Genomic DNA, 14,243 nt, shown 5'->3' on the forward strand with positions numbered 1-14,243 from the left:
ACTAATGGTGACGTGTGGGCAAGTTTAGGGTTGAAGTTTAGGGTTGAAGGCTATTAATACCCATCTCTCATGTTAAAATGTTTATAAGGTAAAGATAAAACTGGTGACCTGAAAATTCCTTTGGAATTCCCTTGTAGTTCAGAGAAAAAAATCAAAACTAAAGGACCATATGTCATTACGACAGAAGGGTGTCTTTCTTCATTCGAAAGATGGTAGAAAACAAAGGTTTGGGTATGTGATTGCAAAATGGAAGGACATAGTCAAATTGCTTCACAGTGATTCAGGAAGAGACAAAGGATGCATTCGGCTTTAATTTTCTGTAAGCTGCACTAAGTAAAAGATGTCTAATAGTTAACTTCTAATGTATTCCCTCCTCTTGAATACTTACACATCTATTAGTAGAGGATATTTCTTGGATGTATCAAAATGAGGAGGCAAGATCATCTGATACCAGAATTCTAAACAAAGAAAGATTCATTAGTAAATTATGAGTAATTATTAGCACATGATCTAGGTGTCTGTGCGGTAATAAATCATAGCTAATATTCAACAATTTGTTAAATTATGATAGAAAAAGAAAATGAACTGCTTAGATTCAGTATGTCTTTAAAATATGAAAATATTCTCTTTCAGGTTAGAATACTAGTTAAGATGAAAGCAATAAAGTTGTTTTTAATATATCTATTAAATATATTGGTGCCTTGTAAAATAAAAGTGCATCTTAGAATTGCTAATGTTTTGTTTTTATGATTCTGTTCTTTGGCATCTGATCTACTTATCTAGTTTGTTTATGGCTTATGTTCTAAGTTTTCCTCCAAAATGTTTTCCTCTTCTTGAATTTCCTTGAAGATGTTTAGGATTTTTAGTTGGCCCCAATTCTATTTTAAAATTCTGATTTAATAACATTTTTGTAATTCTTATTGCCATCCCAGACCGCAAAGCTGAGTTCCCATTTTCAGCTCTGTGTTTCACAGAATGAAATCAGGTTTACATGGAGCAGACTGCTGTGTACGTTCTGTATGATCTGCAGATCTGTTTAATTCTATGTGCTTGATTTAGCATCAGTTTAATAAAATTTGTCCATAAATAATGAATTGGTTTCCTTTGCTCCCAAGTTAAGATGATGAGTTAGATTAATAAATCTTAAAAAGAGAGAGATCGAGAGATGTCCTATATTTTAATCAGATTATTTCCAGCTTCAGTAGATTTAACCTATAGGGGAAAAAAATCTCTATCACTAGAGCTGCTTCTTCTTTATGTTTATCTTTCTTTTCTTTCTTTCTTTCTTTTTTTTTGTTGTTGTTAAAATTATTTTAGTTGAGGAAAAAAAGAAAGGTTTAAGAGTAAGATCTTTATATAGATAGATTTCTCTTCAATTTGGATTTTATATTTTAAATATATCCCTTCTGACTAAATGTGCTTATAAGAACAAAAATTTAAGTCTTTCTTCTTTTGCAGTAGAATGTCAAACGATGTGTTGATCATGATGTTTTAAATAAATATGCCAAACCCACCATTTGCTCTCTCCTTTGAATTTGTCCTAGTTGATTAGAAGTGTCTTAGTTCCATCTCTCTGAAGATACTGTCCCCACCCCGCTTTGGGTGGGGTGCCAGGTTCTCTGTAATCCCCAGTCCCACCTCCTTCTGCCCCTCCTCAACACCCCCCTACCCCACTTCCTGGAGTTTGAATGTACAACCACCCCCCAGCTGGACTGTCCAGCTCCGGCAGACCCAGCCTCACTCTCCTCTCTATCAGTTTGTCCATCCAACCCTGTGGTTTCCCTGAGCCAAAAACTCCCGGGTCCCCCACTGTCTTTCAAATCTCAGTAAGCAGCACCTTCTGTCCTAGCAGCCCAGGTGGCTCTCCCGAACTCTAAGTCCTTGGCCATCATGCCAGCATCACCGGCATCACCTAAGAGCGAATTACAAACCCTGGGCTCACCCTGCCTTGTTGGATCACAGATCCTTAACAAGGTGCCAGGTGATTCATACGCATGTTGAGTTTCAGTAGCCCTGCTCTAAGCTCTTCTTCCCAAGTACCCTCTACTCCCCAGCGCTTTTCCTGCCATTTAAAATTGGATGGATCTTTACTACTGGATCTTTTTGCATCTTTTATATTATTATTCCTATATTTAAAAAAAAACAAAAAAAAAACTTAAATCAATCTTGATGGATCCCCCCATCTCCCATGAGTAATTAGCTCTTAATGGGAAAAACAGCAAACAAAGACAAATGAATAAACTACAAACTTTCCTACTCAAAGATCACCTCTCTTCACCCCCTTTCTCAGTGGTTCCTGCACACCATTCCTGTTCAGGCATCCAGCACAGGGACCAGGCTAACTGTGGCAGGGAGAAGGTCAGGAAAAATTCAACATTTCTCTCCTGAGATTGAAGTTTTAACATTTTACAGCCAACCTTAATTTTTTTATACAATCACTTCAGAATTTTTTTTTAATCTCTTTGGGTTATAAGTAAAATATATCAGGATAACACTAAGTTAAACACTCAATTAATACTTTATAGTAGAACAGAGTTACTAACAGAATGAAACCAAAGTAGCAATAGTGTGTATTTTTTTTTCCAAATGTTTTCCTTTTAACAGAATAACTTTTACATAGACTGGTATTCTATTTTAAAACAAAAAGAATGAAAAACTAACAGTTCTCATAACAAAATTTTTCACAGGAAAAATAACCTCAAATTAGAAGTACATATAACATAAAATGTGTATTTTCAGATCAAATTATCACGTTTAGTTATATTTTTATTGGTGTTTCCAGGAATAGTTCTATTCCTAAAGAAATTCAACTTACTTGTTTGATTCAAAATAATGAAATCCAGTTTTTTTGAGGGCATCTGGACATCCTGCAGCATTTTATCCAAAGCTGAATTGTCTTCCAGGACTCTCAGTTCTAAACAAATATTCCAGACGGCAGTAATTCATTAACAATGTGAAGAATTCGGATTGTGCAAAGAGCTAATGAACAAGTGGCAATTCACTGATGGGACTATACATTAGATTATAAACCTTGAGTTCAAATCATTGTTTAAACACTAAGGCAAAAAACAAAACAAAACAAAACAAAAACACAAAACACACACCTCACTATTCTAAATACATGTTGATCCTATTCACACACACTAAGAAGCAAAGGAAAAGTAAAATGCTAGAAAATACCTTTATCGTCACTGCTCCTATGCAGAGTATAGAGGGGCAGACCAGGACCTGTTAACAGGAAAAATGTTTTAGGTGAGGCTTTTTAAGAAAAGAAAATAACATATTTTTGTCAAAAATGGCCATTTGATACAACTTAACTTTGATATGATTTTAATACCAAATAACTGTGATAGAATAAATATCACTGTAGACGAGGGACTTACTAAGTTAGCTGTTTTTCCTCTTTGAAATAGGGGCATTTTTTTTTTTTTTAAAGACTTACTTTATTTATGTGAGAGAGCGCATGAGAAGAGGAAGGGTCAGAGGGAGAAGCAGACTCCCTGCCATGCAGGGAGCCTGATGCGGAACTCGATCCTGTGACCCCAGGATCATGACCTGAGCCGAAGACAATCACTTAACCAACTGAGCCACCCAGGGGCCCAAAATAGATGCAATTTGAGATTAAGAAGGATTACCGAAAAGTTACAAGGCTCAGTAGAATGAAGCAGAAAATGAACCTCTGGCCCGGTTGAGTGCCTTGGGCATGCTGCCTCCGTTTCCTCAACTGTGAACTAAGCCAAAGAACCCCTGACACTGGTATTTTTCTTTCCCAGCCCTAAAGCGACCGTCTGGCAATGACCACGCCGCTCTCCGGCCCCGCCCTTAGGGCGGAGCTCTGGAGCCAGCCTCTGCCAGGGGGAGGGGCGGATTTCCCTCCCGCTGCCTCCACCCCACGGAGTCGTGAGCCAGGGGGCACATCTGCACAGTGCCTCACTTGGATAAGCGATTCCTTTCTGGCATGCAAAAGTGTTTTTCTCGCATGAACATATCTTCACTATTTATCCCAACTGTGGTAGTTGCAGACTAGAAGGTAATGTATAGAAAAGCTATTTGGTGAGCTATTTAATTTTGATGCATTTAGATAATATTAATGTTTTACTCTTGATCAAAACCACAGTGAAGGCATTAGAAAGACCTGGGTTTGAACCCTGGCTTACCTGCTGTGTGACAATATATCTATGTTTTGATCTTTTTACATATAAAAGGAGAATAATATCTACTTTATAGAGTTTTCTTAAGAATCAAACAAGACTACAAATATAAAACTTTTAGCACAGTTCCTAGTATAAAGTGTCTGCCCAAGCAATGGTGACTAAAAACAGTCATAGGAAAAAAAAAGAAAGAAAGAAAGAAAGAGAGAGAAAGATGTAATAATAAAGAAAATGTGCTTGTAAATAAAGGTTCTGATAGGTGGTTTGGAGGTCTCTTTCCCGTAAGGGATAATTCTTTTTCAGAATATCCAGATTCTTTCACTTTGAGAAGTCATCTAGCAGAGGGCTTATTGGAGGGCTCAGGAGGGCTCAGGAGGTAGAGACCTGTGCTTGAATCCTGTTGTGCCTCTTAATAGCTGTGTGGCCTGTGGAGGTGCCGTGGTCTGTCCTTGCCGAGTTTCTTCATTAACAATAAAGAAAACAATAATAAAAAAGCAACAGAAGATGGAGCCGTGAGCAGGGTGGGTGACAGACACCACTCACATACATTTTTCTCATCTAAAGGGGCAAGTGCACAAAATAATAATGAAAAAATATACAATAAAAAATGTGTGTTTGTGTGTGTGTGTGTAAAATGAAGTACCTCAGCTATACATAGTCTCCAGTGTGTGTATATTTGTTGTGTGTTCAGTCAAAAGCAAGCCATGCAACTCTCTTGGTTAGAATGGGAGGAAAGGTGGTTAACTTACCACTTAGATATGCTTGAAGAGAAGGAGGCAGGTGATTTCAAGAGCTCCTCAGATTCAAGAGGAGAAAACTAAGCAGGGCAGAAAGAGTGTTTCCCAGACTGGACACAGAAAGGGAAAGATGGGCAGAATGAGCCGGGAGGGGGATGCCTGGGTGGCTCAGTTGGTTGCCTTTGGAAAGCAGGAAAAGCATGCAGGAATGCAAGGAACCACTTCAGATAGACAGACCGACATGGTGGTACCTGTGCTGCTCTCCCCTTGGCAGTTCACACTTACCCGAACACCTCAGCTGATAGTACTTTGCCTCTTTACTAAATGACACAGAATAGTACTGACATCTTTCTGGATTCAGCTCACAACTCAGGCATGTCACCTTTGTGTAGTCGCTCAGTTGGATTCTGTGAACCAATGGTGGAAATTAAGTGCTTGATGAAAGAATAAATGAAAAGACAGAATTGAATAATGCCATATTTTAGTTTTAAAGGTATCAGAATGCTAAGGCAATGCTCAAAACATTTTCTTTTTTAATGTTCAACAAATACATGAATTAATTCATAATAACCTCAAACTTTCCATTGTTTGGGAATAGCACAAAACACCTAATAAAGTCATTCCCTTTTGTTGACACCGGGGTTTGATTTATAAGGGAATTAAAGTGCTCACAACTTCAGTTACTTAAGGCACGGAAAAAAGCAAAAACAAAAACAAAATCAGAAAGTGCTCTTCAGCTAGAAAGATTCAAGTCAACAATTTGATTCAGTTCTTACTTATAAAGATTTCTTCCTCCTGGCATTCCTTTATATTCATTACTGATGTAGTATCTGGAAAGAAAACAAATGAAATATATATTAATTATGTTTTTTAAAAAAAAAGTCAAGTACACTCTATTTGACTCAACACCAAACATTCATGCTGGCCCTTATCCTATCGTTCTTCCCTGCCCCCTCTGTCCCAGAAGTCATGTTTCCCGTCATCTCTAAATAAGAGATTTCACTTTTTGTTTTAAAAAATTTTATTTATTTATTTGACAGAAAGAGAGATCACAAGTAAGCGGAGAGGCAGTCAGAGAGAGAGAGAGGAGGAAGCAGGCTTCCCACTGATTAGAGAGCCTGATGCGGGGCTCAATCCCAGGACTCTGGGATCATGACCTGAGCCGAAGGCAGAGGCTTTAACCCACTGAGCCACCCAGGCGCCCCAGAGATTCCATTTTTAAAGCAGACTAAAATATCTGGATGCAGGGATTGATCCGGTCATTCAAGTGCCAAGTAAAAACTCAAAAAAGGTCTTTTGTGAGAAAAGTAAGGCTGGACAACCACATACCTACATTGTTTTCCGTATTTTCTGTTTTTATGGCCCAAGCTACTGGACGGCAGGAACCCCATCTTTCTGACAGGAGCAGAGCCCCTTCTAAGGATGTCTTTCAAAAACTGCTTTGGGCAGTGGCAACGATAGTCCCTAGTGAGACCCGATAATGAATTCTAGAAATGCCTTAGATTCTAATGGAAAATAACACTCCCTTTCCACCAACTCGTGCATGGTAGTTGACAGCCTCGGCAAAGCTTTCCGTTTTCCAGAGAAAGGCCGAGATGTGGACAGATAAAATGAAATAGCCTCTCTAAGCCTTCCAAAAATCCGGTGCCAGTTAAAATGTAACAAAATGCCCCTATGCTGGTGCGGTGCTCCAAGACGCTTAAGAAAAAGAGGCTGCAGCTCTGCTAATGTAAAGCAGGTAAGAGCAAGAGGTAGAGCTGCTTGGTGGCAGGGTATCAAGTCTGCTAAGCATATGTGAAAATCATTAAGGCTTCCGTATGTTAAAAGAAAAAAAGTACTGAACACATTCCAAATAGACTATTCTTTATTTGTAGGAGATTTTCCCCTATTTCTGGGCATAGAGGGTGTGATTGCAACGAGTATGTTTGCCTCCTATCCATTATTAGAATACTCACAGGTAATCACTGGTGAGAGCTTCTATTCCGATGACTTCCCAAGCTCCTTTTGTAATGAACGTGCAATCCTGATGGGATTTTTTTTTTTTAAGAAAAGATGTTTATTAAACTCTCTAATTGAAGTGGAGGGTTGAATCTTTTATAGCAGCAATTTAGATGATCTTACTCTCCTTGGGTTTCTCCTCCCTATCCCAACATCCTCCAGACGCCACTCCAGAAGTTCGATCAGCCGGATTATTGATACATACTGAGTGACTTTACTAAATGATTTCCCCTTCAACTTAGTCTCATTAAAAAAGAGATCAACCCGAAATAAATTATGTAAGAATACTTACTTGCTTATCTATTTGGAATAGGCAAATGTGTTTGTAGCCATCTTGGTTGCTGATGATCTTGTAGAAGCTCTTCCCATCAGAGGTAAAATGAGGTTCTGAAGGCCTGAACTACAGAACAATAGAAAACAAAACAAAACAAAAAACCAGATGAGGGCACATCAGTCTCATCTGAGCACCAACTTTAGTTTTTGAAAGTCCTCTCAACACCTCTGCCCAAAACCCATGCTTCATTTACTTGCCAAGTGAAACCAGAGTGTCTCAAAAGAAACCAGAGTGTCTCGAAAGGAAATTCTCCTTCTAGAAAATGCAGACAAAAAGATCTCTCTCAGAGGATTCTTTACGTGGAGTAAGCGAGAGAAAGCACGTAAAGAGGCTTACGCAGGACTCTCAACACGTAGCCGTGGTATTGTTATCTCTGGACATCTCTCTATGAAGGATGACTCTATGACTTCTGGCTATAAATGTGCAAAGCTTAGCGTTTGTCTTTCATTTTTAAGAAGTAAATTTCCTCAGTGTCACAGATGTGCTTTCTTGAAACAGACTATTATTATTACTGTTATAACTGGGAGTTCGTACATCTTAATTTCCTTCACCTATTTTGCCCATTCCCCTCGCCCCTTCCCTCCTGGCATCCGTGAGCGATTGCTTTCTGTTTGGTTTGTTTGTTTCAAACAGACTATTATTTTTACTGTTTCAGATAAGAGGTGGTTTTTAATTTGAGGGATTCGTTTCCTCCTTTTAAAATACATATTTCTTTTTGAAAGCCAAAATCTCTTTAACCATTTCTGGACTGGATACTGTAAGGAATGTCTGTTGTGTATTTCACGTGGAAACATTCTTATAGTTACCATTTTTATTGTATGCCTTTTCATTTTGCTAAATAGGATCAACAATTTACCAAAAAAGTAGTTGTATGGAAATAGAGTATAAAATTTCCATTTTTCACGGTTCAATAAAAGATCGTTCTCAGAACATAATGTAGTTTCAGCAGAAGAATATCTACCCCAGCCTGAAAGGAATATGTCGCTTTACGACTTCGATTTCCTTACTACATTTGCGAGCAGGTAGGAGATGGTCTTTTAAAATTGTTGGTTCACTTTACCCTCGATGTTTCCTCTCTTATCAGCTCCCATTTTGGGAAGGAAGAAAAATGCTTCCCTCTTCTATTTAGTGATTCAAAGTGGATTCATTTATGGAGCAAACTGAAGCGTGCAGTACACTTGGTGTTCTCATTACAGAGCTCTGAAACACATTCCCCTCTCTAGACCTGTGTTCACAGCCTTATCTTTTTAATACATTTCCCTGTTTCCCCTGGATGGAGTTGTGCCTAGTAGAAATGTGTGAAAAGTGGCATCTGTCTGGTTAAATACAGAGAGGAAAAAACATATTTTTTTCAAAGAGTCGTGAGGAAGTGTAGCGTGTCTCTTGCCATGGAGGAAACCACTTTTCATGTTGGCAAACCTCTCCCCTCTGCCCAATCAAAGCCTGAAGAAAAGGGACGTGTGAATGCTATCGGAGCTCTGAGCCCAGCTGGAAGGGGTCCTGTTTCTGGACCGCGGGCCTCCCCTCTCTGCCCCAAGAGATGTGAAGGAAATCTTTACATTTTCTTTTTCTTTCGGTCCCTTTGTTTCTCTCTTAAAGGGGGCTTAGTAGAAGTGGTCACAAGAATTACGGGAGATTTATTCATCGTCTTTCTGTGAGGGGCCACAACGGCTAGAGATCCTTCCATAACGTGTTTCCTTCCATGGTCCGGTGGCCTCACGGTTGGTGATTCTGCCCAAGGCATAGCGCTCGCAGCACAAATGAGAAGCGTGACAAGTCTCTGCGGGTCACCGTGATTTCTTGGATACCACTCTGCATCTGGGGCCTAGTAAAGCGTGAAGCCACACGAGTATGAGTTCCTCCAAAGGGGGGTGCACAGCAGGGTTGCTGGATGGATGCAGTCGCTGCTGAGTTGCCGCCACGTAGAGCCACGGCTCCTTCCTCATCTGTGTAAACTGTGGGTGGAAGCCATGTTTGCTGCCTCCAGAGCACAGGCCTTTAGAGGTGAGCTCAGTGGGCATCTTCAGCATCTTAGCTGCTTTTCAGCAGTGGTTGCTTTTTAACTTTTCAGGAGCTACCGTCTGCCTAGAGTATGTCTTTTGTTTTGTCTGCTCTCAACTTTTCACCTGTCCTGTTCCTTTTTCCCACTGAGTGTGATCTGTATTCCCCATGAAAAGACATCTCTGGGGCGCCTGGGTGGCTCAGTGGGTTAAGCCTCTGCCTTCGGTTCAGGTCATGATCTCAGGGTCCTGGGATAGAGCCCCGCATCGGGCTCTCTGCTCAGCAGAGAACCTGCTTCCCCCTCTGTCTGTCTACTTGTGGTCTCTCTCTCTGTCAAATAAATAAATAAAATCTTAAAAAAAAAAAAAAAAAGAAAGAAAAGAAAAGACATCTCCGCAGGGAGCATTTAAATATTTTGAGAAATAGGTCAGGTAATAGCTCTATTAATAGCAAATAACATAGGGCCCTACTTTGGTATATATACATATCAAATAGCTCTGAGTATCTGATCCAGACCACAAAAAACGAATAACTCAAAGCACTTACTCTTCCAACCCAGCCAGTGGTACTCATTTCAGTGTGTTCTTGTGCCTAGAGAGGGAAAAATACAAGGGCAGCATTTCAGAGAGAAGTGAGGTATTAATTCTGTTTTTTATCTGCAACTCGTGGTAATAGAAGCAAAATTATACTTAAAATAATCGAAAACTATCTCCATTTATATAATTGTATTTGTGCTCATATTGTTTATAGGATTGCATCAGGACCTTTACCTCTCTTGCCTAGAGCTCTGTCTTCTATATGTGGCCCTGGAAGCTCCCCTGGCATTTTCAATTCAACACGCACGGCACAGAAGATGATGTCCTTTATCTTGCCTCCATCCTCACCGGCTTGTTCCGACGCCTTTGCTCCTCTGCTTGGTGCCACTGCTCACCCAAGCCAGAGACTTGGGAGTCACTCTAGATGCCTCCTCTCCTCAGAGCCACCTCCTCAGCCCCTGCCTCCTGGTTCTTTGACTCCCCTCATCCTCTTCATCCTCGTCAGGTTTCCCTTGGTCCACTGCCCTGACCTCCCACTTGGAGAGACCCTGCCTCTCTTCTCCTCTTCCAGTCTGCTCAACCCCCACTGACCTCATGTGGCAACAGACGACAGTTCTAGCTCATTAGGATCCTGTCCTATTTAACATCTAGAAATAGCTCGGACTTACAAGTAAGTCCGAACCCCTCAGAGCGACACCTGAGCCTCAGCCTACTTCCACCCTCAGTTCTCACCAGTTCTCACTCCTAGTTTGGAGTCCGGCTGTCACGTGACCTTCTTAACCTCTCAGAACCCCTGTCTCCACAGTTTCTGGCTACCCTGAGTGTTCAAGAAATGGTGTCTATTATTATGGATTATCCTAATGGTATTCCCTACTAAAATAACCACCTTTTAGGGACCAGCATGTTGTCTCATTGGTTTGTTTCTGTTTGTTTTAAATCCAGAGCTGTTCACAGAACTTGGGGCGTAGGTATTCATTGTTTGCTGTATAAATAAATGAATTGACAAATCAAGACAAGGGGTGCCCAAGCTTTCTGAAGCAAGAATCTTCACTGTGCCCAACCAGGTGGGGAGTGTGTAGAGGGGGAGGCACGTAAGCACAGAACCCATTACCAGAAAAGGGTTTGGAGAGGTGCCCTTCACATATGTCACTAACCCTTCCCTGGACATTGCCCCTCCTGAGGCTGCTGGATCCCAAAGGGGCTTTAATCCCGATTCACTAGCTTGGCTGAACCTTGTGGTTTCTTGTGGGGAATGCCCTGCCCCCGTCCCCAGCACCTCAAGGTTGAATTAACACTTGCCTTTGTCTTAATGTTGCCACCCTCTCTGCCTGGTTGTTATCTATTTATGTTCTAAAGTTGTTGACTGCTGAAGTACAGTCACAGGGTGGTAGGAGATTTGTGGTCTTTTGATACTAGTTTTGTTTTACATATTCTCAGTCAGTCATTCTCTGCTCCCCATATTTTCTCTGTTGAAACACACTTCGTTGACCTTGCAGCTGCTGGCCTTCTTGGGCTGTCTGAATTTTGACATCAAATTCTATCTTTTGGATAGAATTTGCCCCTCCCCAAGTGATAATATCCATAACTGAAACCGTATGACTAGTGAGCAGAGATGAAATGGAAGTACCATCAAATATCAGAGTCTCTCTAAAAGTTAGTCAAGACTCACTCACTGCCTCAGGATCTGACAGACTCAGAAAGAAAAGAAGCTCAAACTTTATTTGCTGATTCCCAACCATTCACTCTCCCCGTTTTTGTGGAGTCCTTGGATCAAATGTAGCTTTAGAAGCAGAGCATCACCATTAAACCTTACCTCTGGTTTTCTCCAACTGTTGGTGTCATTATTATAGTCACAAATATTCATGACTGAGTAGTTCTGAATCCTTCGGAGCCACTGCAAAGAAATCCTTTCTTCATTTACCCATGTCACGTCACACAAGTAGTAATCCCTGGAAGGAAGGAAGGAAGGAAGGAAGGAAGGAAGGAAGGAAGGAAGAGAGAGAGAAAATAACTATTTCCAGACCTTGGTACAGATAGACATTTTACTCAATGAAATCAATCTTAATAGGCATATAATTTTAGATGGTTGTTGAAACCATTTAATACCACAATATTTTACCTTTTTCTGAAAGCTTGAAGTGTAATTTAGTTTTGAATGGAAATTAAAATATACCTGACAGGAAAAACAGCAGCTAACATTATATAGTGGCTTAGCAAACGTGACTCACACCACCGCTCAGGATTTTTTCAAGTCCTTAACTTGGCCTTTGGTGGTGCCAGGAAGTCAAGGGTGACATTTTTCCCATCTCTTTTCCGTTGTATTGAGAGAACATTACAGTGAGGCCAGACACACTGGCTGAGATTCGAGTATTTTCTGGTCATCTGATGTGCTTCTCCAGAAAATTCTTAATTTTAGGGTGAAATTATAACTGACCTTTTTCTCAACTTCGTTTTTCAAAGGAGAAAAAAATGGACTCACATCTCTATGAACTTTGAAAACCAAACAAGTATACTGTAAAAATCTTTTCTCAAAAGTTAAAACATGAACCATGTGAAAAAAATCAAGGAACCTTAACACGAAATTTATGCTAACGGAGATATCTCTAGCAGTATGTCTTCCTCCAACACATACCTTTAAACATTTTTGGAGCTACCTTTTGATTTATAGTGAGATGCATGGAATTCTCAATTTACTTTTCTGCTAGCCTACCTAAATATTGGCTCTGGATTGTCTATTTTATTTGATTTGCTCCTCCTAGTCCCCCACCCCCCGTGCGATGATCTTGAGTGATCATTCTTAAATCCTTTTTCCCCACTGTCTGATCAAAGCTTTGTTTCCTTTTGTCAGAAAAATTCCAAGAGACTCTTTTTTCCTCTTTCTTTCTGACTGGCCCCGTGGCCATAGCCTCCTCATCAACGCTGAATGCTCTAAAATGCTCCTTCGCTCTTCCCTTCACAGGCTGTGGCCACCCCCTCCTCTGTCTCTTGGCTCTCCTTGCTTGACCACAAGCTCTCTGAGGCACCGGCTGCAGCTTTCTTGTTCACAGGGCGTCCCAGGCTCCAATGGAATGAGTACCTGGCACCAAATCGACACTGAAATTCTGTGGAAGGGAAAAGTCCTGTTGTGTTCTCTGTGGCCTGAACAGCTCTGTCCTTCCTTGGCATTCACAGACCCTGTCCTGTCTGCACTCCCTCCACAGACACGAAACCAAACGGCCAATATTTATTGAGCACTTAGAATGGATCACCGCTTCACTATCGCCCTTCTATAGGTGGGGACACCTCCTGTGTTAAAGTCCCCTCCTGGGTCCTCCAGGGTCCCCTCCTGGCTGTCCCCGTTGCAGGTGGCAAGTACTGAAAGAAGATTCAAACCCCTTCACCCAGCAGCAAAGAACCACCTTCCCATAAATAGGGACTCCACGCCGTTTCAGGCCTTTCTCTTGCTTAGTAAGAACCTATACACTGGAGCATCTGGGTGGCTCAGTCATTTAAGCGTCTGTCTTTGGCTCAGGTCATGATCCCAGGGTCCTGGAATAGAGCCTGTGTGAGCCTCCCTGCTCAGCGAGGAGCCTGCTTCTCCCTCTCCCTCTGCTCCTTTCTCTCCCCCAGCCCCGGGCTTGTGCTCTCTCTCTCAAGTAAATAAATAGAATATTAAAAAAGAAGGCAGAGGAGGAGGTGGAGGAGGAGGAAAGGAGAAACCTGTATACCATCCAGACTGCGTGTCTGGTATTCCATGAACACTTTCTGAGATTTCCCAGCTGCCCTCACTTTGTTCACCCTGCCCCCGGTTTGTTCAACCTGCTCTCATTCTAAAACCACTGCTATGCTCTAACTTCCTTAGGTCTTCCTCAAATATCCACTATGCCTTCTTGGAAAGTCCCTCCTTCCGCACCAACATCAGCATTCTTAAGGTGCTCATCTCTAACGACCACCAGGCTGCAGGGTCCAAGAGTGCAAACCCCTCTTTGCACACACAGGACCAACGGTGCCTCTCAGAGTTCAATGCTTCTGCCCTGTGCCCAAGCCACAGGCATTAATGAATCTTGCTGGGGATAGGAATAAATCATTGCAAATGTGGATGGAACTATGACATGCAAGGGAGAAAACAAAACTTTTTGAGATTAACTTTCTTGACTAGGGGTCTGAAGACTTTTTCAGTCAAGAGCCAGATAGTAAATATTTTAAGTTTTGTGGGTCACATGTGCTCTGTGACAATTACTTATCTCCACCTTTGCAGCACAAAAGCAGCCAGAGACAATATCATCAAAGAACATCTATAGATGAATTCCAGCAAAACCCTGAGATCTGAAGTTCACATAATTTTCACATGTCACGAAATATTATTCTTCTGGTGATTTTCCTTCCCAACCATTCAAAATTGTAACAATCTTTCTTGGGGCGCCTGGGTGGCTCAGTGGGTTAAGGCCTCTGCCTTCAGCTCAGGTCATGATCTCAGGGTCCTGGGATTGAGGCTCGGCATCGGGCT

At 41.3% G+C, this 14,243-nt stretch overlaps 1 protein-coding gene across 3 annotated transcripts in view; it reads right to left on the reverse strand.

Annotated features, from left to right (window-relative positions):
• DPP4 (dipeptidyl peptidase 4) overlaps positions 1-14,243 on the reverse strand; it is an 81,487-nt gene that overhangs the window by 20,764 nt on the left and 46,480 nt on the right. For all 3 annotated transcript variants that reach the window (XM_044242208.1, XM_044242207.1, XM_044242209.1), the window contains 9 exons: positions 11,571-11,706; positions 9,768-9,812; positions 7,179-7,286; positions 6,844-6,911; positions 5,665-5,718; positions 5,174-5,295; positions 3,181-3,228; positions 2,816-2,914; positions 389-458 (listed from right to left, as the gene is read on the reverse strand). In XM_044242208.1, the coding sequence (XP_044098143.1) occupies positions 389-458; positions 2,816-2,914; positions 3,181-3,228; positions 5,174-5,295; positions 5,665-5,718; positions 6,844-6,911; positions 7,179-7,286; positions 9,768-9,812; positions 11,571-11,706 (750 nt within the window). The remainder of the gene's footprint in view (positions 1-388; positions 459-2,815; positions 2,915-3,180; positions 3,229-5,173; positions 5,296-5,664; positions 5,719-6,843; positions 6,912-7,178; positions 7,287-9,767; positions 9,813-11,570; positions 11,707-14,243) is intronic.

This window comes from Neovison vison, chromosome 3, assembly GCF_020171115.1.
Source record: "Neovison vison isolate M4711 chromosome 3, ASM_NN_V1, whole genome shotgun sequence".
NCBI classification, from domain to species: domain Eukaryota; kingdom Metazoa; phylum Chordata; class Mammalia; order Carnivora; family Mustelidae; genus Neogale; species Neogale vison.